The 24,724-nt window shown below is 42.2% G+C and overlaps 1 protein-coding gene across 1 annotated transcript in view; it reads right to left on the bottom strand.

Moving 5' to 3' along the window:
* Nucleotides 1-24,724, bottom strand: part of ENPEP (glutamyl aminopeptidase) — a 140,301-nt gene that overhangs the window by 29,959 nt on the left and 85,618 nt on the right. Inside the window, exons 11-14 of the mRNA XM_069743856.1 lie at nt 17,625-17,704; nt 6,678-6,817; nt 6,016-6,071; nt 2,197-2,347 (exon numbers count right to left, since the gene is read on the bottom strand). Coding sequence (XP_069599957.1) covers nt 2,197-2,347; nt 6,016-6,071; nt 6,678-6,817; nt 17,625-17,704 — 427 coding nt within the window. The remainder of the gene's footprint in view (nt 1-2,196; nt 2,348-6,015; nt 6,072-6,677; nt 6,818-17,624; nt 17,705-24,724) is intronic.

Below are 24,724 nucleotides of genomic sequence, written 5' to 3'. Positions count from 1 at the left end.
TCTCATCTTTTTAAGTGGTGGAACTTGCACTATTGCTGACTGACTAAATACTTTTTTGCCCCACTGTATATATGTAGACACTCAAAAAAGAGGCAGCACTCCATAGTTTAAGTGAAAAATGTGGAAGGTTTAATCGACCCACATAGCATATCAAGGCTTGATAAAGGCTCAGATGGAGCTGAAACGTCGCCCGGCTATGTGGGTCGATTAAACCTTCCACATTTTTCACTTAAACTATGGAGTGCTGCCTCTTTTTTGAGTGTCTGCAAACTTGCTGCAATCGCTGGACTGGTTGCTTGAGGCCCTGCACCTGAAGATAAGTACTAGAGTTGTGCTGTTCCTTTTTTTCTACTATATATATATGTATATATGTTTATGTATATGTAATATATATATATATATATATATAATGTATATATATATATTGTGGTGCAGGGACCAATGTTACAGCCAGGGGGAGCTGCGTGTGCACTTCAAGATGCACTTGGAGGCATAGTTGTCTGGCAGAATTGTAGATGGCCGGTATGTGTGTCGCAGAGGAGGACACTCTGCGCTGTCAGTCTAAAGTTTTGTTGTGGTCTGGGACCTGTAGTCCCACATGTAAATGTGTAAGTTCTAATTGGAGATTGGCAGGGCTAGTCATGTGAGATGGGCGGGACAAACTAGCCACACACACCCACACTCCCACCCAAGGGAGTGGTTACGGCTATCTAATGTGACCAGGGTGTGGGTCACATGGTTCCTGTGTTTGGATCTGAATGGTCCAAGTGCAAGGCCCTGGAAGCCTGTGTTGGAAATCCTGGGAATTCCTGAATAGCACATGGTTGGGCTTTGCCACTGAGTAGCCTGTGTGCTGTAGGTCCAGGACGGTCAGTGTTGGAGGCTCCTGGGAGTGGAGTCATCCTGGAAGCACTGTGAGACCATCGACCTGGACGGTCCTGTTGTGGACCTTGGACTGACGTGGAGTCAACCTGTGGAGCAGGAGCTCCTAAGAGGTAACTCCTGGTATGGGGAAAAGAACTGTGTGCATAGGACATAGGACAGTTGCTGAACTGTGCAGTCACCCGGTGACTGGAGAGATACCAGTGTGACCACTGAAGGATTTGTAAAGCCATATATGATGAACTAAAGGACTATGAGGTCTGTGATATGTAACATGGTCTACTGTGGTTTATATATATACAGCTCTGGCAAAAACTAAGAGACCACACATCAAAACCCTGTTATGGGCAGCCCAATCTCCAGTCCTGAACCCCATTGAAAACCTCTGGAATGTAATCAAGAGGATGATGGATAGTCACAAGTCATCAAACAAAGAAGAACTGCTTACATTTTTGTGGCAGAAGCAGTGTGAAAGACTGGTGGAAAGTATGCCAAGACGCATGAAAGCTGTGATTAAAAATCATGGTTATTCCACCAAATGTTGATTTCTGAATTCTTCCTGAGGTAAAATATTAGTATAGTTGTTTCTAAATGATTATGAACTTGTTTTCTTTGTATTATTTGACGCCTGAAAGCACTGGGTTTTTTTTTTGTTTGTTTTTATACCATTTCTCCTTTTCAGAAAAAAGTACAAAATTTATTGCTTAGAAATTCGGAGACATGTTGTCAGAAGTTTATAGAATAAATGCACAATTTACATTTTACTCAAAAATATAACTATAAAGAGAAAAATCAGACAAACTGAACATTTTACAGTGGGCTCTTAATTTTTGTCAGAGCTGCATATATTTGTATGTTTTGACGAATATTTCCGTTGAAAACGATGTGTACGTGACATAGAAAATTGCTGTATGTAAAAGCTCATGTTAAATTCGCATTGCAATCAGATAGCAATCGCACTGCATTCGGATATAAATCAGATGCTAGGTGTAAAAAAATCGGATTGTACTGACATGACAGTCTCTTGACACTTGCATTACACTTGTGCGATTCTCAGCAGGGAGACTCGGACCTATTTTCCATACGTTTAGTGTGACGCCGGCCTAAGTGTCCCAGTAGCAGGCATGTGATCTTCTCCAAAGGGGTGAGGTTATATGTGACTTATTTCTAGGGGTTTTTACAACCAGTGACAAGAACAATGGTCCTAGGTCTCCGTTTAAAATGGAGGGACAGTCCAAATAAATGGTACAATAAGTTCTATATAAAATTCAAAGACTGATTATTTCTTGCACACAATAAAGTATATCAAGGTACCTGAAACTGTGGGTAGATGGTATCATCACCTTCCAACATGTCATTTAAATAGGAGATTGCAGAGCTCACTCTCACCCAGGGAAGATAGTCTGTCTCTTTATCAAGATATTTTGTTAAATCAAGAGAAATATTGTAATCCAGTTTTTCAGCACTGGGAAAAAAAACAATAAAATACATTATAATGTGTTGTAGACACAGTGTAATATAATGTAAAGTGCTGCAGATTGTTAGTTATGACCAAGCTGCTGTCCTGTCACCTCAGGAACTTTACAGGAAAATTGTGTGGGTCCTGGCTGGGTGTAGATGTTGGTGTTGTGTGGGTCTTCTGCCTGCGCAGGCCGCCTTTAGCTGATGGTGTTGGCTGTCCAGGACCATGACTTCCACAGATCAATGAAGGAGACTTCCATGCAAACATGGGAACTTTACTGAACTTAATAAGGCTTATGTCTAAGGAATAGCGGGTACACAGTCTTAAGCACGTTTCATTCACATCAAGAAGCTTTTTCACTGACTTTGTTTCCTTCTGCTGTAGTTTTCTCCAGGGCGGTATAGCACTACTTCATCACAGCCTAGCTTGTCACCACAGTACAGTTCGGTGAGTTTCGCTACACCCGCTCAGCGGCTCCTGTGATATCACTATGGGCACCCTGTATCCACCGCTCGGAACCCTCACTAGTCCCACAGTCTCAGTCCTTTTCTGTCAGTTCATGTCTCCTTCTAGCTGTGGATCACACTTTAGAAGCACTGCTCTCCAACTCCTCACTCTCTCTATTCAGTAATCTGCCTTCCCTGGCACTATCCCTTCCCGCTGTGAGCTATTCCCAAACATTAAAGGTATCATAACTCTTCCTGTCTCTGCCAGCTACCTGTCGCCTTCATATTAGGCCCTTGTACAAATCATAAGGAGAAACTCAAATACTGTAAATACATTTTACAAGTTTATTTCAAAATTGCAAAGTAAGATATGGAAAATGCACTAAAGTAATTTTGCAGAAAATAGCCAAAAAGTAAGGCTACCGGGCATTCTAGGGTTATTAATGTCAAACATCTCTATAAACTAAGCCTATTACACTTATAATGCTTATCCTATACTATAATCACATCCTATACTGTACATATACATAGGCCAACCTCTTATATTTTACTTAACACAATACGTACACAAGAAGTAGGACATTATTCAGATTACACATCAAATTATACACAGAACTGAGGTCATCAAGGGGGAACGGGGCAGTACGTCCACCTCCTTATACCTATCATATAAAGCTGTGCACAGATTATAGAATACTTTGGTCTGACCACCAATCTAACATGTACTTGCAAACTTTTCTTACATGATAATTATGAGATACTATCCTTATCATAGCTAGCTTTTTAACAATTCACTTAGAAGTGATTAAAATGCATTCTATAAATCATTTCTTCTTGCAGAAAGCATGGCATTCATACATTCCATAATATAGCCCAATCCATGGATTCCTCCTGTAATACATAGTAATATATAGCATACTTTCTTATACTACACGTTTTTCAAATATGTACTGCAGGGTGCACTTTAATTGTACATATAACATAGCTTCCATACACATTGGGCTAATATCGTCCAAACCTAGTGATATTGACCGGTTCAGCCATAGGTCTAATGTGTATGTGAGCTCTGGCCAACTGATGGTCAGGAAAGATGCATGTCTGATTTCAGGCTGTGATCGCATTGTTCTCCCAGAGATATGCTGCCTTCTGACATGTCAGTCAACGGCTATCTCGTAGAAAACACAGAAGCAATTGGCCAAATGAGCGCTTCTGTGCATGTGAAAGTCGACTGACATGGCTGTTGGCCAAACCTTCAGCCTAAGCATCACGTGACTTCTCTCTTCTGGACTCTGTTCACATGTGTCACATGCAGCACCCTGTTGTTTTACTAATGTAATGTGCGGTTTACTAAGGTTATTATACTGTAATTTGATGCACTTGTTATGTATTGTGTAAGTTTAGGGACAGTATAGGACTGTAGGGGGATTATAATAGAGGGAGGCAGGATAGCATAGAATAGATAGAAGTGTTAGTTAGATACAGGCAGCATAGGGGTTAAGCAGATGGGAGTAGTTACAGAGCAGAGCAGCACAGAGCAGGGAGGTATAGGACATGCACTTTCTGATTAGTGTCAGAAGCCCGGGCAGTCTTGCCCAGGGTGAGATGTGAGGAATAGTGACACAGCCGATAGACAGCCATGGGGGATAAAGCTGCAATGGCAGTAAGTGGCCCCCAGGCAGAGAACAGTGCAGTCGGGCACCAGCTCAAGAGGACCATACCAAAGAAGGATTGGGGATCTAAAACCGGACCGGGAGCAGCTGAGATGGCGTTCCCGGCACCTTTCCCTAATGGAATTGGATGAGAGGCTGACAGGGAGCTGGTAACGCTGAAGGTACTGATGGGACATGAACTGTCCAGAGATACAGCAGGAATTGCCAGGAAAAGGGAGACAGAGCTGACAGAGAGGATAGGAGCTGCCTGGACGTCAGGGAAAGATAAGAAGTCTCTGTGTTTGAACTATGCTGCCTGTGAGATGAATATGATGTTGTTTAGTAAGGCTCAACTGTTGGAAAAAGATCCCATCTCTGAAGTGATTTGCAGAGCTCATGAATGCGGAGCCGACATGACAATAACTGTCAATGTGTTGCTGCGTACGCTACACATGAGCGACTACCACGCTGGCCGCCTTAAGGTACCGTCACACTAAGCGACGCTGCAGCGATACCGACAACGATCCGGATCGCTGCAGCGTCGCTGTTTGGTCACTGGAGAGCTGTCACACAGACAGCTCTCCAGCGACCAATGATCCCGAGGTCCCCGGTAACCAGGGTAAACATCGGGTTACTAAGCACAGGGCCGCGCTTAGTAACCCGATGTTTACCCTGGTTACCATCCTAAAAGTAAAAAAACAACCGCTACATACTTACCTACCGCTGTCTGTCCTCGGCGCTCTGCTTCTCACACCGATTCAGCGATGTCAGCGGGAGAGCCAGCGACGAAATAAAGTTCTGGCCTTTCTTCCCCGACCAGCGACATCACAGCAGGGGCCTGATCGCTGCTGCCTGTCACACTGGACGATATCGCTAGCGAGGACGCTGCAACGTCACGGATCGCTAGCGATATCGTCTAGTGTGACGGTACCTTTACATTTGGCCAATTTAAGAGGTCCAAAAGCAGTAATCGAGATTCAATCGGCCATTTGAATAGCAGACCTTGGAAACAAATGGATTATTAGTCATTTAGATGTTTGCATAAAGACTCATTTTTTGTTAAGTCGTGCCTGACGGAAGGGCTGCTTTAGTGATCTGAATAAGGAAGGCGTACAAACAATTTCTGAATATAAAATGTGACAATTCAGCCTGCTTTCATATTTATATATCAGAAGTGACGACAAAAATGCCAGGACATACTCTGCGCTTTGTAACTACAGACATGCCATTGTGGGTGTAATGAGTCTTTCTGATTCCCTAGGGCCCTTACCCAAATATTGGTCTTTGGCATTGTATAACTTTTGCCTGTTTTCTGAGACCTGTTCCAAGTATATTGTTGCCTGAGATTTCTCAGTAAATGTTAATAACGCATCATACCCATATGTGAGATAGATTCTACTGTTCTTGTAGATGAAGAGGCTCTATGGATGTGATACAACCATTACTCTCTGGATGTAACTTACGTGAATTTTTAAATACATAAAACAGCACCCCTATAGCTGTAAGCTTTCAAATTTGCACTTGAGAGCTATATGTGAACATGAATTAAATGGAGAATGTAGAGCACCTTGCTCACCTTGCTAAGGCAAAAACATCGTCAATCAATCCAGCTCTGTCTCCAGGCGTAAAAACCTAAAACATCAGTCAAATTGTGAAAATATTAACAGCACAAATATACCATAATTATACATGACTGTAGAAACAGTTACTGCAGTGGAGTGGAGGCTGCACATTTAAGTGCTTGATATTATTTTACGATTGGTAATGGAGATATCAGCCAAAGTAATTTTCATATTAAATAAAAATGTAATATTATTCACATAAAGAAAATTAGGCCAATTAATACTGGTGTTGTGCACATCAGTCTTGATGAAGAGACTCACTGGAGAGCAGAGGAGCACATCTGTTAACCGGTGTGCGCAACCGCCAGAAATGCACTCCAGTGAGGGAATGGAATAGATTTCTCCAGTAAGACACACCACTAGTGTAGTGTAGCTTTTCATGAATTTGAGGGGCAGGTATAGACACGCCCCATCCTGACCCATGTTCTGCAAATACTACGGCCATGTAGTTGGCTGGGACTGTCGTGTAAATGCCAAATATAGCAATATTCTTTTTACTCAACTTCAGCCTTGCATAAAAATGTTATGAGTAGTTAAGGTGTTTTAAACCAGAATTCTAAAGTAAAAATATTAATGAATTGCCTCCAATGTTTCTATTTTGTATCATTGTACATACCTCATGTTTTTGCTGCAACAAAGTTGCTAGATTACTCCATACTGGAATTTCATAATTTACCCGGAAAAATCCAATGTGCACGTCGTTAATTTTTAAGAACTCCACAGTGGTATCATAAGGTTCCAAGGTTATGGAAGATGCTAAAGTATAGAAATATACATTGGATTACTAGGATTGTATTATTTTTATAAAAACTATAAATACATTAATATAAAATTGTAATCTTAAAATAAGTTGTCCCATTAACATTATTTATAACTTATCCAAAAGGATAAGTGATAAACGTATAATTGCTAGGGTGTCCCAATAGGCAGGATCCAATTCTCAAGTCATGAGTCCAAAAAATGTTAAGGAAGACGTAGTACACATATAAACATAGCTCTCTTTACTTCAGATGAACAGAGAGAGCCATTACATCAGTCCTGTAAAAATGAAAACATTGGCGACTGCATCAGTAAGTAGCATAGCCATGGCCTGTGCTGCTTATTGAGCGCCATGCACTCAAAGATAAAGAAGACAGGGATGGTGATGAACCTTTTCTAACTTGTCTATGGGGGGTCCAGGTTTCTCTGACAACTGGATTTCCTATCTTGAAGCTGCACAATTTCCAGTGGGGTTCTAAGTGTTTCTGTCCCATGTATTGTCATATGCTGTATCTATCCTTCTATACAGGTCCTTCTCAAAAAATTAGCATATAGTGTTAAATTTCATTATTTACCATAATGTAATGATTACAATTAAACTTTCATATATTATAGATTCATTATCCACCAACTGAAATTTGTCAGGTCTTTTATTGTTTTAATACTGATGATTTTGGCATACAACTCCTGATAACCCAAAAAACCTGTCTCAATAAATTAGCATATTTCACCCATCCAATCAAATAAAAGTGTTTTTTAATAACAAACAAAAAAACCATCAAATAATAATGTTCAGTTATGCACTCAATACTTGGTCGGAAATCCTTTGGCAGAAATGACTGCTTCAATGCGGCGTGGCATGGAGGCAATCAGCCTGTGACACTGCTGAGATGTTATGGAGGCCCAGGATGCTTCAATAGCGGCCTTAAGCTCATCCAGAGTGTTGGGTCTTGCGTCTCTCAACTTTCTCTTCACAATATCCCACAGATTCTCTATGGGGTTCAGGTCAGGAGAGTTGGCAGGCCAATTGAGCACAGTAATACCATGGTCAGTAAACCATTTACCAGTGGTTTTGGCACTGTGAGCAGGTGCCAGGTCGTGCTGAAAAATGAAATCTTCATCTCCATAAAGCATTTCAGCCGATGGAAGCATGAAGTGCTCCAAAATCTCCTGATAGCTAGCTGCATTGACCCTGCCCTTGATGAAACACAGTGGACCAACACCAGCAGCTGACATGGCACCCCACACCATCACTGACTGTGGGTACTTGACACTGGACTTCAGGCATTTTGGCATTTCCTTCTCCCCAGTCTTCCTCCAGACTCTGGCACCTTGATTTCCGAATGACATGCAAAATTTGCTTTCATCAGAAAAAAGTACTTGGGACCACTTACCAACAGTCCAGTGCTGCTTCTCTGTAGCCCAGGTCAGGCGCCTCTGCCGCTGTTTATGGTTCAAAAGTGGCTTTACCTGGGGAATGCGGCACCTGTAGCCCATTTCCTGCACACGCCTGTGCACGGTGGCTCTGGATGTTTCCACACCAGACTCAGTCCACTGCTTCCTCATGTTCCCCAAGGTCTGGAATCGGTCCTTCTCCACAATCTTCCTCAGGATCCGGTCTCCTCTTCTCGTTGTACAGCGTTTTCTGCCACATTGTTTCCTTCCAACAGACTTACCATTGAGGTGCCTTGATACAGCACTCTGGGAACAGCCTATTTGTTGAGAAATTTCTTTCTGGGTCTTACCCTCTTGCTTGAGGGTGTCAATGATGGCCTTCTTGACATCTGTCAGGTCGCTAGTCTTACCCATGATGGGGGTTTTGAGTAATGAACCAGGCAGGGAGTTTATAAAAGCCTCAGGTATCTTTTGCATGTGTTTAGAGTTAATTAGTTGATTCAGAAGATTAGGGTAATAGGTCGTTTAGAGAACCTTTTCTTGATATGCTAATTTATTGAGACAGGTTTTTTGGGTTATCAGGAGTTGTATGCCAAAATCATCAGTATTAAAACAATAAAAGACCTGACAAATTTCAGTTGGTGGATAATGAATCTATAATATATGAAAGTTTAATTGTAATCATTACATTATGGTAAATAATGAAATTTAACACTATATGCTAATTTTTTGAGAAGGACCTGTAAAGTATTATTTCAAAACACTCTTTTTCGGTGATTCCTTTGTATCTCCGTTCATACTGCACCCACACACACACAAATTATATACCATTTGAAAGGTAAAATTGCCCCCTTCAGCAAGAAAATAGCTAAACAAACCACACATCCACGATGTGATCACAAAATACATTTTAAACATTAATTTTCATAAAACTGCAGTAAGGAAAAATAACCTGCAGGTGGCACCACGCTACACACACTACCCCAAAGCACAATACCACAAAGCTGAAACAAATCCTAACATTTGCCTTGGGGGCTTTCTAGCTTGCCAAACTCCTTGCCGAGCTGATATCAGGCAGGTACATAAAAAATATTTGCTACATATGTGGAAGTAGAATAAAAGTAAAACGTTACCTGTTTAAGACTTCAGCTTTAATACTGAAGATATAAATGAATGCAGCCTAAAAGGTATCGGACAGGTTCTGAACCATCAGATTTTCCCTAATATTGAACAGTCATTGAAAACTATATCTTCCTTCTAAGGTTGCAGCTTATTGGTGACCTGGAGTCACCTCTGGTTCCAAGTAAAAAACTGCAGCGTTGACATAACTCAGACTGTACATTGTTTCCCAATGTGAGAGATTGGTGGAAACAACCTTGCAAAAATTGAAAAAAAAATCCAACCATAGGGAAAAAAAGGTAAAATAATCTGCATATATTACTTTTTTTAAAGGGATATTCCCAATTATTATACAAAGGTGTAAATACGCTCAGTTATAGGGTCAATTTTCCATCATCATTTTTACTGTCAAAGTGGCACTGCTGTACAGGGAGCTGCTCCGTTCACATACATAGGGCTGTGTTGCACTTCCCTACACTGCAGATAGATGGCAGTGCTGCAGTGGAGGGGAAAAAATGCTGACCCTTTTGTTTTGCAAGGTCCAGACAATCAGACCCCTTCTGATCAGTAAGTAAAATACCATTATGTTTAATGTTGGGGGATCTCCTTTAGGCTGGAGTCACACACAACGTATATAAAAATTGGTCCGTTTTACACGGATGTGAATCGCAGAAATGTTCCCTGAACAGTGATCCATCCGTATGTCATCCATGTGCAGTGCGAGGATGTGATTTTTTCGCATGTAAGCATCTGTATGACATCTGTATGGCAAGATTTTCGCCGGTTTGCAAAATGGACATATAATAGATTCATGGGCTCAAATATTCGTGAAAACCTATATGCATCTCAAAAACATTTCTAGGATTCACCCTTTCCTTACTTTTGACTGTGCAAAAAGTCTTACTATTTCACTTATTCATTTTCGTCTGGACTAATGTGACTCTCTACTAATCGGCTTCCCTCTTACCAAAATCTCCTCTCTCCTACCTGTCCTGAATGCTGCAGCCAGGATCATATTCCTCACCAATCGTTATACCCATGCCTCTACCTTGTGCCAGTCATTACACTGGTTACCCATCCACTCCAGAATCCAGTACAAAACTATTACCCTCATCCACAAAGCTCTCCATAGCTCAGCACCACCCTACATATCCTGTCTGGTCTCAGTCTACCACCCTACCCGTGCCCTCCATTCTCCTAATGACCTGAGGTTAACATCCTCAATAGTCAGAACCTCCCACTCCCGTCTCCAAGACTTTTCACGTGTCGCACCAATTTTTTGGAATGCACTACCCAGGTTAATACGATTAATCCCCAATCCCCACAGTTTTAAGTGTGACCTAAACACGCATTTGTTCAGACTGGCCTACTGCCTCAATGCATTAACCTAACTATCCTTGTGTGGTCTATTCAAAAAACTTAAACCATAATCAGGTTCCTCGCATCATGTTCTCATACGTTTTATGCATTTAATAGCTTCTGTGTCTGCACTGTTACATATTTAGGCTGTTAACTGGTTCATGCAGCTTTACATGATCACCCGATCCTTACACTATGGCTGGTCCGAAGAACGAAAGCAATTGTTACCATACACCTCTCATGTCTCCCCTTTTCCTCATAGATTGGAAGCTTGCAAGCAGGGCCCTCACTCCTCTTGGTATTTGTTTTGAACTGTGATTATTGTTATGCTGTAATTTCTATTGTCTGTACAAATCCCATCTATAATTGTAAAGCGCTGCAGAATATGTTGGCGCTATATAAATAAAATTATTATTATTAAATTATATATATCAGTAAGACACATACCTCTCTGTTAGTGTTGAGCGATACCGTCCGATACTTGAAAGTATCGGTATCGGATAGTATCGGCCGATACCCGAAAAGTATCGGACATCGCTGATACCAATATCCGATACCAATACAAGTCAATGGGACACCAAGTATCGGAAGGTATCCTCATGGTTCCCAGGGTCTGAAGGAGAGGAAACTCTCCTTCAGGCCCTGGGATCCATATTAATGTGTAAAATAAAGAATTAAAATAAAAAATATTGATATGCTCACCTCTCCGGCGGCCCCTGGACATCACGCTGGTAACCGGCCGGCTTCTTTGTTTAAAATGAGCGCCTTTAGGACCTGCGAATGACGTCGCGGATTCTGATTGGTCGCGTGCCGCTCATGTGACCGCCACGCGACCAATCAGAAGCCGCGACGTCATTCGCAGGTCCTCAATTCCTAGAATTAGGAGTTTAGTGAATGAGAATGTCGTCGTGGCTTCTGATTGGTCGCGTGGCGGTCACATGGGCGGCACGCGACCAATCAGAATCCGCGACGTCATTCGCAGGTCCTAAAGGCGCTCATTTTAAACAAAGAAGCCGGCCGGTTACCAGCGTGATGTCCAGGGGCCGCCGGAGAGGTGAGCATATCAATATTTTTTATTTTAATTCTTTATTTTACACATCCCTATGGATCCGATACCGATACCCGATACCACAAAAGTATCGGATCTCGGTATCGGAATTCCGATACCGCAAGTATCGGCCGATACCCGATACTTGCGGTATCGGAATGCTCAACACTACTCTCTGTGTTCATCATCTCATTGAATACATTTATATTTGACCAGCTTGATTTTCCTGAAATTGCCTGCGCCCCGACAACCAATTTGCACGGGCCAACTAGTTTCTTATATAATGTTAAGAACAGTCATTAAATGGTTACGTATTCACCTGTTTGACATTCTCCTTTTTTGCCTAGCAAATCATGAGATCGTCTTTTCACTTGTTCTTGACTATTTTATATGAAATATTATTGTATCATTTTAGAATTCATGAATTAGTATGCCTAAGAACACTCTGTGTTCAAAATGAGTTACAATTCCTTGTTCTGGTCTTTTCCGGATTTTATTTTTTACTTTTTTTTTATAATGCTGAAGAGTAGGGTTGAGCGAAGCGGGTCGGCCAGATTCAGAAGTCGCCGACTTTTGGCAAAGTCGGGTTTCATGAAACCCGACCCCTGTGTGGGGTCAGCCATGAGGTCGGCGATCTTCTGATCTGGAATCGGAATTCCGATACCGAGTTCCGATATGTTTAAGATATCGGGAATCGGTATCGGAATTAATATTTAAGTGTAAAATAAATAATAAAAATAAAAAAATATTGATATACTCACCCTCGGACGCTCCCTGGTTCTCACCGGCAGCCTTCCTTCCTAAGAATGAGCGCCTGAAGGGCCTTCGATGACGTCGCGGCTTGTGATTGGTCGCGTGAGCGGTCACATGGGCGGTCACGCGACCAATCAGAAGCCGCGACGTCATCTAAGGTCCTTCAGGCGCTAATTCTTAGGAAGGAAGCATCCGAGGGCGCGTCCGAGGGTGAGTACATTCCTAATAGGTATATACTCACCCTCGGACGCGCCCTGGTTCTAACCCGCAGCCTTCCTTCCTAAGAATCAGCACCTGAAGGACCTTAGATGACGTCGTGGCTTGTGATTGGTCGCATGACGCCCATGTGACCGCTCACGCGACCAATCACAAGCCGCGACGTCATCGAAGGTCCTTCAGGCGCTGATTCTTAGGATGGAAGGCTGCCGGTGAGAACGAGGGTAAGTATATCAATATTTTTTATTTTGATTCTTTATTTTACACTTAAATATCGATCCCAGGGCCTGAAGGAGAGTTTCCTCTCCTTCAGACCCTGGGGACCATTAGAAACCCAATGCACTGCATTGGGTTTCGTGTTTTGGCCGACCCCGACTTTTGAAAAAGTCGGGTTTCGTGAAACTCGACCCGATCCTATAAAAAGAAAAGTCGCTCAACCCTACTGAAGAGTCATTTATATCCATGCAAGCAGTCCAGACTCTACTTCCTTTTTCATACCGACTCAACTACAATTTGTTGTTCTTTTAGTACAGAAACATCAGGTGAAAACTGATAACAATATTGATACAATAGTTTACTATGGGACTGTTCCCAGTCATTCATCACATAACAGCAATTTTAGTGCCATAATGATTATAGATCTGATTGCAAGCAGCAATTTATTATGGCCCCCATGCACATTAGATGGCTGTTGGCCAGTGATGTTTCAAACAATCGACAGCCATCTCTCCCATTTCAGGTTGAAGATGGACTCAAAATCAATTCCCAAACCTACTGCCAGTTTTAGAAGACACTTTCTTCCAGTAGTGGTACTGGAAAACGTCTGCATCTTTCAAGAAAACCATAGTTTTTATGTAGGACAATGCTCCAACACAGGTAAGGCTCGTTAAAGGGTCGACATTGACTGTTAGGATTGCTACTTCCAATAGGTGGCACTAGAGTTCTAGTCCTCTTCCTCTCTGAAGAGACAATTTGCATATTTCCCAGAGGAGCATTGCGGCTTTAAGTCTCCTCACCTCGACATGCTTATCATGTCACTCTCCGCAAGGAGAAACGATACTTCTTGGATCCCGGTCAGACGCCTCTCACACAGCCAAACCAGATCTCCACTTTGCACTGACGAGGGGCAGTACCCTGAAACAAAGTGTCTGCAAATTGAGTTTCTGGTTTGGCTTTTATCCTAAGTCATGTGACAAGGCTCGTTAAAGGGTCGACATTGACTGTTAGGATTGTTACTTCCAATAGGTGGCACTAGAGTTCTAGTCATCTTCCTCTCTGAAGAGACAATTTACATAAAAAGAATTCATCCGATTGGTAAACCGCATAACACAAAAAAAATATAAAAATAACACAATTATGGTTTTTTAGTCACCGCAACATCGCATTAAAATGCAAAAACGGGCGATCAAAATATCATATCTAACCACAAATGGTGTTATTAAAAACATCAGCTCGGCGTGCAAAAAATAAGCCCTCACCCAGCCTCAGATCACAAAAAAGGAGACGCAACGGGTCTCGGAAAATGGTAACTTTTTTTTTTTTTACAATATTTTGATATTTTTTTTACCACTTAAAGGGAACCATAAAAAAAACAAAACAAAAAACAATTGTAGAATTTTTTTGCAATTTCATCGCAAATACAAGTACAACTCATCCCACAAAAAAGAAGCCCTCTGTTATGATCTGGTGGCCTAGGAGCAGCATGAGACGGACTCTGGAGAAGGTGTTCCCTGTACTGACCGCAAACCCTGAACCTAGCAGCGCAACTAAAAATAGCCGTGGGGGGTACCTAACACTCCCTAGACCCCTCGGCACAGCCTAAGATCTAACTGGTTCTCTTATATATACATTATGGCGGAGTATTTACTTTGATTACCCCCCTTGTAGGTTTATAAGATCTAACTACCCCTAAAGACAGAAACAGGAAACCTATCTTGCCTCAGAGAAAATCCCCAAAGGACACATAGCCCCCCACAAATATTGACTGTGAGAGGAGAGGGAAATAACATACGCAGATATGAAATCAGATTTTAGCATAGGAGGCCATACTAGCTAAAAAGAAAGAATAGAACAGAGTACTATGCGGTCAGTATAAAAACACTAGAAACTATCCACCGCAGAAAATACGAATCACCACATCTGACTAAAGACATGGGGGGTATATCTGCATCTCCAGAGAAATAGCTAGGCTGCAAAAAATCCTTCACAGACTAAGCTGGACAAGACAAAAACATGAAAATGCACAGAACGATAAGGTCCACAGCAGGTGGACAGCAAAAACAAAGCCAGGACTTATCTTTGTAGAAAAACACAGCAAACTGGAGAGACCAGCAGGGAAGTGAATCCTTCAAGAACAATGGACAACTGGCACTGACTAAAGGATCCTGCAAAGCTATATACCCCAGTCAGTTTTGCAATTAGTAGATACACCTGTCCACTCCTGCAGTCCAGGCACAACTGCATTACCCTCTACAACCACCGGAGGGAGCCCAAAAGCTGAATTCACAACAGCCCTCATGGTCATATTGGCAGAAAAATAAAAAAGTTATGGTTCTGGGAAGAAGGGGAGCAAAATGCGGAATGCAAAAACGGTAATACCCCTGGTCCTTAACCTCTTAGTAATAGAGCCAATTTGGTACTTAATGACCAAGCCAATTTTTACAATTCTGATCACTTTATGAGGTTATAACTCTAGAACACTTTAACAGATCCCGCTGATTCTGAGTTTGTTTTTTCGTGACATATTGTACTTCATGTTAGTGGTTAAATTTCTTCAATATGACTTGCGTTTATTTATGAAAAAAGTGGAAATATGGTGAACATTTTTTAAATATTGCAATTTTTATGCTCTTAAATCAGAGATATGTGACAAAAAATACTTAATAAATAACATTTCCCACATGTCTTCTTTACATTAGCACAATTTTGGAAACTTTTGTTTTGTTAGAAAGTTATAAGAGTTAAAGTTGACCAGCGATTTCTCATCTTTCCAACAAAATTTACAAAACCATTTTTTTAAGGGACCACCTCACATCTGAAGTGAGTTTGGGGGGTCAATATAACAGAAAATAACCAAAAGTAACACCATTCTAAAAACTGCACCCCTCAAAATGTACAAAACCGCATTCAATATGTTTATTAACCCTTCAGGTGCTTCATGAGAAATAAAGCAATGTGGAAGGGAAAAATTAACATTTTACTATTTTTCACAAAAATTTATGTTGGAACCAATTTTTTTTCACAAGGGTATCAGGATAAAGTGGACCTCAAAATTTGTTGTGCAATTTCTCCTGAGTATGCTGATACCCCATATGTAGGGAAAAACCACTGTTTAGGTGTATAGAAGGGCTCTGAAGGGAGGAGCACCGTTTGACTTTTTGAATTCAAAATTGGTTGGAATCATGGTGGTGCCATGTCACGTTTGGAGACCCCCTGATGTACCTAAACAGTGGAAACCTCACAATTTTAACTCCAACCCTAACCCCAACACACCCCTAACCATAACCCTAACCACAAACCTAACCCCAACACACCCCTAATCCCAACCCTAACAGTAACCCTAACCACAAACCTAACCCTAACACACCCCTAACCCTAATCCCAACCCTAACTGTAATCCCAACCATAACTCTAACCCTAACCATATCTTTAGCCCAACTCACTTTAGCCCAACCCTAACCCTAACTTTACCCCAACTCACTTTATCCCAACTCACTTTAGCCCAACTCACTTTAGCCCAACTCACTTTAGCCCAACTCACTTTAGCCCAACTCTAACCATAATGGAAAAATGGAAAGAAATACATTTTTTAATTTATTATTGTTTAGCTAACTAATAGGGTGATACAGGGGGTTTTGAATTACTTTTTTTCATTTTGATCACTGTGATAGGGTCTATCACAAAAATGAACCAAAATTTCCTATTTTTGCCAGGTGCCTGCCGGCAGATCTCGGCTAGTGCACTGCTCATGAACTCGCCTTTTTCTCCGGGAAGAAAATGTCAGCGGCCCAGGGGACTTCATGAGGGGTTGCAGGGAGAACAGAGGTACAAGGAGGGGGGGATCAGGGAACCCTATTTCTCTCTCCTCTGATTTGTGATCACATCAGAGGAGAGAGAAATTGAATGGAAAATCAGACTTTTTTTTGCAGTCGCCGTTATACTGTTAATAGCGGTGATGGCAACAATTCGACTCTGAAGGCCTGTATACACTTATTCCTCAGAGCTGTTAAAAAGCGGAGCTGTGGTTTAAGTACCCTTAACTGTCACCGTTAAAAGGCGTATTGGCATTCGTTAAGGGGTTAAGGGCTTAAGAAACAAACAGACTCCATGAATGAAAGGCTTATGACTAGAACTGAAAAAAGTGGGGGCGATGTTGGTCAATTTTTTTATGTCAGAAATGCATTTTTGTAGATTTTAAACTGTTTGGTTATTATTCTCACTTTTACAGATGAAAATAAACAATTGAGATGGGAAAATGTCAATTTTTCATTTAGATATTCTCATTTTTACTTTCTTAAATATTCAAGTTTCAGGTTTATTAACCTTTTGAATTGACAGACAATGCTGTAGTTGTTCAAAAATAATATTATTAATCAAAAACACAAATTGCCTAATAACTGTGCACACCGTGTATTGGGGCAACAAATGTATCTGGCTTTGGAATCAAAATTGTTTGATTCTCCTCTTCCCCATCATCATCTGTCGAGGGAGAGCTAGGAAGACCCCATACACATTAGATAGTTAGCCTTTCCCAATGAAATCGGCGGCGGACAGCAGGCTTTTAATGTGTACGGGAGCCTCAAGTATGATACATTTAACCCAATTTGAACTTTTTTTTGCATTATAGTTGCCATTGTGCCCATGCATAAAGAACTAATTTAGCTGCTAAGGATAATGTTCTGCTTTCCATTTTACCTGATTTGTTGTAAATACTGATGTGTTTGACTGTTGAGTTGTCAGTAGCATAATAGGTCACTGGGATATTCCATAGGTAGCTGAAACGATAGAAACATCATGTGTCATCTTCTTTGTGTGAGTTACAACATGACCATGGCCATTACATACAAGTGCTTCTCACTAAATTAGAATATCATCAAAAAGTTAATTTATTTCGGTTCTTCAATACAAAAGGTTAAACTCATATATTATATAGAGTCATTACAAACAGAGTGATCTATTTCAAGCGTTTATTTCTGTTAATGTTGATGATTATGGTTTACAGACAATGAAAACCCCAAAGTCATTATCTCAGTAAATTAGAATATTTAACAAAAAACACCTGCAAAGGCTTCCTAAGCATTTAAAATGTCCCTTAGTCTGTTTCAGTAGGCTCCACAATCATGGGGAAGACTGCTGACTTAACAGAAATCCAAAAGGCAGTCATTGACACAATCCACAAGAAGGGTAAGCCACAAAAGGTCATTGCTAAAGAAGCTGGCTGTTCACAGAGTGCTGTATCCAGGACTGCCACTAGAAATTTCGGGGCCCCATACAGGCTAAATTTTCGGGGCTCCCTTAAGACTCCGCCCAGGCTCCACCCCAGCCCCACCTCCACGCTCCACCCCTCGAACTGTCCACAGTCCCACAGTTCTCTCTTGGAAAAACTCCACTTCTCACCTATCACACATTAACAGTTCCCATCACCAGATCACACATATAGCCGGCAGCTTCTGTTTTGGCAAAAAGATTTTTTAAGCCGCCACCATAACACGGTAGACACTTTTGGCCCCACTCTGCTGTAACCTATTAAATATATTTGTTATAATGTGCAATACAATTTAGGTATATTTTTATTTATTTTTCAATTTTTAAAATGACCAATAATATCACATACAAGGAACAAATACCGCTATACCATGTCAAGACCACATATTACCACAACATAGTGACTGAATACTACAATACTGATAAGAAATTTAAAAAAAAACACAATTCTTTCACCATAAGTGCCATTATACACAGGAGATATGTACTTAGTATGCAGCGTACGTGTACAGGTAATACAGTGATCACTGGTGATATTATACACAGGAGCTCTGTATATGATTTATAAGTAATACAGTGATCACTGGTGACATTATACACAGGACCTCTGTATATAGTATACAGTGTATAGTGTCAGTGTATAGGTAAAACACTGACTCACCAGTGACGTCTCTAGGTGAAGTTCTTCATCTTTGCTTTTCATCTTTCATCCAGTATAAACTGTGCAGGAGGTGTGGGTTAAATCTGCGCTGCCTTAATGATCAAATTCCAAGGATAATAAATTTAAAAGGTGGTTTATTCCTTGATATTAAATTTATTTGATTTTAAATTTATTATCCTTGAAACTTCATCATTAAGGCAGCGCAGATTTAACCCACACCTCCTGCACAGTTTATATTGTCATACGGCCGTTGATCGGCTTGTGGATCTGCAGCAGCCGAAATTGCTACATGCTCTTCATTCAACAGGTGAGCAATTCTAAGAAAGCTCTCTTGGTTATCTAGAGGATAAGACCCTATTTTGTGTTTTGTGTCTCCATTTTTTTCCTATAGCAGATCTTTCATCCAGCACAGACTGCCATCACGTCTTCCAGCCAGGGCTCGTCTCTGCAGGAAATAACACAGTTATCTCGAGCTCCACTTGTGGAACAAATCACTTAATTTTTCCCAACTTCTACACTACACCACATGGAGAAAAGAAGGCGACATAGTGTCGCTCTGCACAGTAACAAGACCGCCCCCCCATTTAAAACAGTATACTCAAAAAATAAAATAAATACATCACTGCAGTAATAAAACCCCTTAATTAGCCCTGAACTGGTCAGGATAACAGGGAACTCCAAAAGAGATGTGAATCCAACCAGGAACCATTTACAAGTGGCACTAGCTGAAGGACAGAGCAGGCATAAATAGTCGAGCAGAACAGACGATCAGTGAAAGCAGCTGCTGACAGCTAACTCCAAGGAGCAGCCATACCACTTGAAACCACAAGAGGGAGCCCAAAAGCAGAACTCACAAAAGTGTCACTTACAACCACCGGAGAGAGCCCAAGAGCGGAATTCACAACAGGGTAGACAGGATAGGTACCTGCCTAGAGCACCTACCCTGCCTACCCAAGGGGGACGCACTTTGAAAATAAAAATTGCTGAATGTCTGTGGTCCACCAAGATCTTCTTGCGGTCGCAGACATGCAGCACAGTTACAGCCGGAGCGCAGGCATAGAGGTGAGCGATGTCAGTCACTGACACTGCTCATCTCTCTCTCTGTCCTGCACTCAATTGTATTTACGTCTGTCAGACTGAGACAAGAGCAGAGGAGTTGTCATCTCTCTTGCTCTACTGCAATCTCCAGCAAGGTGCAGGTAGTGGACGCAGGCCACTTCCGGCCTGCGCCTTGTTGGAGAAAGCTCACACAGGGGACATCAGGCAACGCGATGGAATGACATCATCAGGCTGTCCAGCATCCACTGCTGCACTTCACAGAAGAGGAGACAGAAGTAGGAGCTGGGATTACGTGAAAATGAACTTTTTTTAAATCTTTTTTTGAATTCTTATATTACTCTGCTGAGTGGCATGAAATGAAGGGAGGGGCTTTGCTGATTGTGGGAAATAAAATGAGGAGTTGTGCAGTTGTAGGAGTAAAGTGAGAGGCTGTGCAGATCGGGTAAATAGGAACAAATTGAGGGTGTGCACGGGGGGAATAAATTGAGGGGCTGTGCAGATGGTGAAAAATCTGAGGGGCTGTTCAGATGGGGGGATAATATGAGGATAGGGGCTGTGCTGATGGGGGAATAAACTGAGAGGCTATATATAGAGGGGAGGAAACTGAGGGGCTTTACAGGTGGAAGGAATAATCTGAGGGGCTGTAAAGATGGGGAAATAAGCTGAAGGGCTGTGCAGAGGGGTGTAATAAACAGAGGCTGTGCTGGTGGAGAATAAACAGAAGGGCTGTACAGAGGGAGGAATAAACTTAGAGCTGTGCAGAGGGGAAATAATCTGAGGGACTGTGCAGAGGGGGGAATAAAGTGAGGGTTGTGCAGGGGGGAATAAATTGAGGGGCTGTGCAGATGGTGGATAATCTGAGGGGCTGTTCAGATAGGGGGGATAATATGAGGATGGGGCTGTGCTGATGGGGGAATAAACTGAGAGGCTATGTAGAGAGGGGAGGAAACTGAAGGGCTTTACAGGTGTAAGGAATAAACTGAGGGGCTGTACAGATGGGGAAATAAGATGAGGGGCTGTGCAGAGGGGTGTAATAAACAGAGGCTGTGCAGGTGGAGAATAAACAGAAGGGCTGTACAGAGGGAGGAATAAACTTAGGGGCTGTGCAGAGGGAGAATAATCTGAGGGGCTGTGCAGAGGGGGGAATAAACTGAGGGGCTGTGCAAAGGGGGAACAAACTGATAGGCTGTGCAGAGGGAGGAATAAACAGAGGGGCTGTGCTGATGGGGGGAATGAACTGAGGGATTGTGCAGATGGGAAGAATAAACCTAAGGATTGTGCAGCGGGGCATGAAATGAGAGGCAGTGCGCGGAGACCATGAAATGATGGTCTGTGCAGGGCCATGAAATGAGGGGATGTGAGTTTGGAAAGAGGAAAAATAAGCCAGCTCACCCGTGATGCATAAGCCAATCTTCGGGAGCACGGACCCGCTGTGTCCAGGCGTGTAGAATCAAAAAAAGAAAAAATGTCCAGCTTCACCGAATCCGTAAAAAAGAATTTTCTTTATTAACAAACTATAAACATGGAGGATACAGACTTCAGCATGAACCATATGGGTGTGAATCTCAACGCGTTTCTGGAGACTAATGATGTCATGATTAAGGGAGCTTAGTCTCCAGAAACGCGTTGAGATTCACACCCATATGGTTCGTGCTGAAGTCTGTATCCTCCATGTTTATAGTTTGTTAATAAAGAAAATTCTTTTTTACGGATTCGGTGAAGCTGGACATTTCTTCTTTTTTTTTATGTGAGTTTGGGCCATGAAATGAGGGACTGTAAAGGGGGGACAGCAAACTATATGAGGAGCTATGGTATCTATACTGTATATGGGGTTGTGGGGGTCATTATATTGGGGGTTGTGGTGAATATCATACTGTTTTACTCTTTGGGGTTTTTGCAGGCCATAATACTGTAATGGGTGCTGTGGGAGCCATCAGAATATAAATGGGGGCTGTTTTGGACATCATACTATTTATGGGGGTCTGTGGTGGACATCATACAATATATGGGGGGCTGTGGTGGTGACCATACTATATATTGGGGGGTTGTTGTAGAAATCATATCATATGGGTGGCTGTGTTGACCATCATACTGTGTATTGGGGCAATGTAAAGAGTAGTTACAATTGGAAGAGGGCAGTTTGGTGATCAGTATGAGGGCATAATGTGAAAAGGGGCACAGAATGGTTATGGAGAGAGGACAGCATGAATTGATGACTATGTCACCAGAATCATCATCATCACTACATGAACACAGTACCAGAACAACCATCACTACATGAATGTCACCAGAAAACATCACATGGAACACCATCAGTTTTGTGCAAGCTGTATATGTTGCATGACACAAAAACCATCAGACTTATCCTTTTATTTATAACTGGGATCTGTTTATTTTCCATTAGGTCATTTGCCAAATGCTGGACACCTTAATTGAAGTCAAATGTCCCGATTATAATTATGCTTTATTAGTTTTCATAGCTATCCTTAAAATATAGGACGTCAAGGATGAATATCTCTATTTTTCCATGTATTGTGTAAATGGTCAGCAAAAAGTTATTGATTCTGTATCTAATTTTGAAATTGCACTGTTTGTTAAATCACATCCCAAAAGTACACCACTTTATTTTTACTTTTGAAGCCTTTTTTTGTGAAAAAGGTAACAATTTTAGTGGAAGCGGTCATCAGAGTTTGTTACCTAACCCATTGAAGGGGGAGGTACATTAGGGATCCTGTTACTTTAGTCTCTGAGCCATTCCTTTGCTTTGGTGTGTGGGGAAGGAGCAGGGCTGGACTGGCCATCTGGCAATTCTGGAAAATGCCAGAAGGGCCTGTCCATTCATGGGCTGCCTTGTCTGCTACATCATTAACAGAATTGGTGTTCTCAAGATACCCATACTGTTAAGAGTTCTGAAGAAACACAAAGTTGCTGACTCCGTCACTTACCCCAGCAGGCCACGGGTTCATTAGGAATATTGGTCTTGTAGAAAATCTTACTTTCCTCCATCCAGAGTAATATTAGTAATATATCCCATCTGGTTCTTGGGAACGGGGACAACATGGGCCTGTGTGATTTCAAATGCCAGTACTGAATTTCAGCTCCAGTCTGTAGCTGGGAAGGAGGGAGGCCGTATTGGCTTCATCTGTCTTGGGTATGAAAATAGTTTGTCCCGACCCTGGCTGTAATCAACTACAGTTAGTCCTCGGTTTACGACGGTCTCGGGTTACGTCGTTTCGTCTTTATGACGCTTTATACGATGCCTCATTCCGACTTATGCGGTTTTGCGTCGTAAGTCGAACTATGTGCAGCGGCGGAACAATAGAGTCCAGTACTGTACACTGTACCTGGTTACACAAGGTAAACGAGTCTCCTGCATGCCATAACACCCTTCATTATGGCTTCCAAGCGTAAGCTAGACTCATCTGATACAAGTGCAAAGAAAAGGAATGCCATCACCATGGAGGTGAAAGTGGATATCATAAGGCGATCTGATAAGGGGGAAACACCAACAGAAATTTGCAGGTCATTAGGACTTAAGGCCCCTTCACATTAAGCGACGCTGCAGCGATACCGACAACGATCCGGATCGCTGCAGCGTCGCTGTTTGGTCGCTGGAGAGCTGTCACACAGACCGCTCTCCAGCGACCAACGATGCCGGTAACCAGGGTAAACATCGGGTAACTAAGCGCAGGGCCGCGCTTAGTAACCCGATGTTTACCCTGGTTACCATCCTAAAAGTAAAAAAAACAACCACTACATACTTACCTACCGCTGTCTGTCCCCGGCGCTCTGCTTCTCTGCACTCCTCCTGTACTGGCTGTGAGCACAGCGGCCGGAAAGCAGAGCGGTGACGTCACCGCTCTGCTTTCCGGCTGACCGACGCTCACAGCCAGAGCAGGAGGAGTGCAGAGCATAGCGCCGGGGACAGACAGCGGTAGGCAAGTATGTAGTGTTTGTTTTTTTTACTTTTACGCTGGTAACCAGGGTAAACATCGGGTTACTAAGCGCGGCCCTGCGCTTAGTTACCCGATGTTTACCCTGGTTACCAGTGAAGACATCGCTGGATCAGTGTCAAACATGCCGATCCAGCGATGTCCACGGGAGATCCAGCGACGAAATAAAGTTCTGGACTTTCTTCAGCGACCAACGATCTCCCAGCAGGGGCCTATTCGTTGGTCGCTGTCACACATAACGATTTCCTTAACGATATCGTTGCTACGTCACAAAATGCAACGATATCGTTAACAATATCGTTATGTGTGAAGGTACCTTTAGTCGTTCAACTGTCGTTACGATTATCAAGGATAAAGATCATATCCTTGAACATGTGAAAGGATCTGCTCCTATGAAAGCGACAGTGATAACAAAGCAGCGTAATGGGCTTATTATTGAGATGGAAAGATTACTGGTGCTTTGGTTGGAAGACCAAGATCAACGCTGTATCCCTGTGAGCCTATAGTTATTCAGGAGAAGGCTAGGGGACTGTTTGGCACGTTGAAAAGGGAAAAGGGGGAAGGAAGTGAAAGTGAAGAATTTGTGGTGAGTAGGGGTTGGTTTTTTGAGGTTTAAGGATCGTGCCAATTTCCATAACATTAAAGTGCAAGGTGAAGCTGCTGGTGCTGATGAGAAAGCAGCAACTGAGTTTCCTAAAGCACTGGCTGAGATAATTGAGGAGGGTGGTTACTGTGCTCAACAAGTGTTCAACATGGATGAGACAGGCTTGTTTTGGAAACGTTTGCCTAACCGTACTTACATCGCCAAGGAGGAGAAGTCAGCACCAGGTCATAAAGTGGGCAAGGAGAGACTGACT

This window comes from Ranitomeya imitator, chromosome 1, assembly GCF_032444005.1.
Source record: "Ranitomeya imitator isolate aRanImi1 chromosome 1, aRanImi1.pri, whole genome shotgun sequence".
Taxonomy (NCBI): domain Eukaryota; kingdom Metazoa; phylum Chordata; class Amphibia; order Anura; family Dendrobatidae; genus Ranitomeya; species Ranitomeya imitator.
This window is presented reverse-complemented; position numbering and strand designations above follow the sequence as displayed.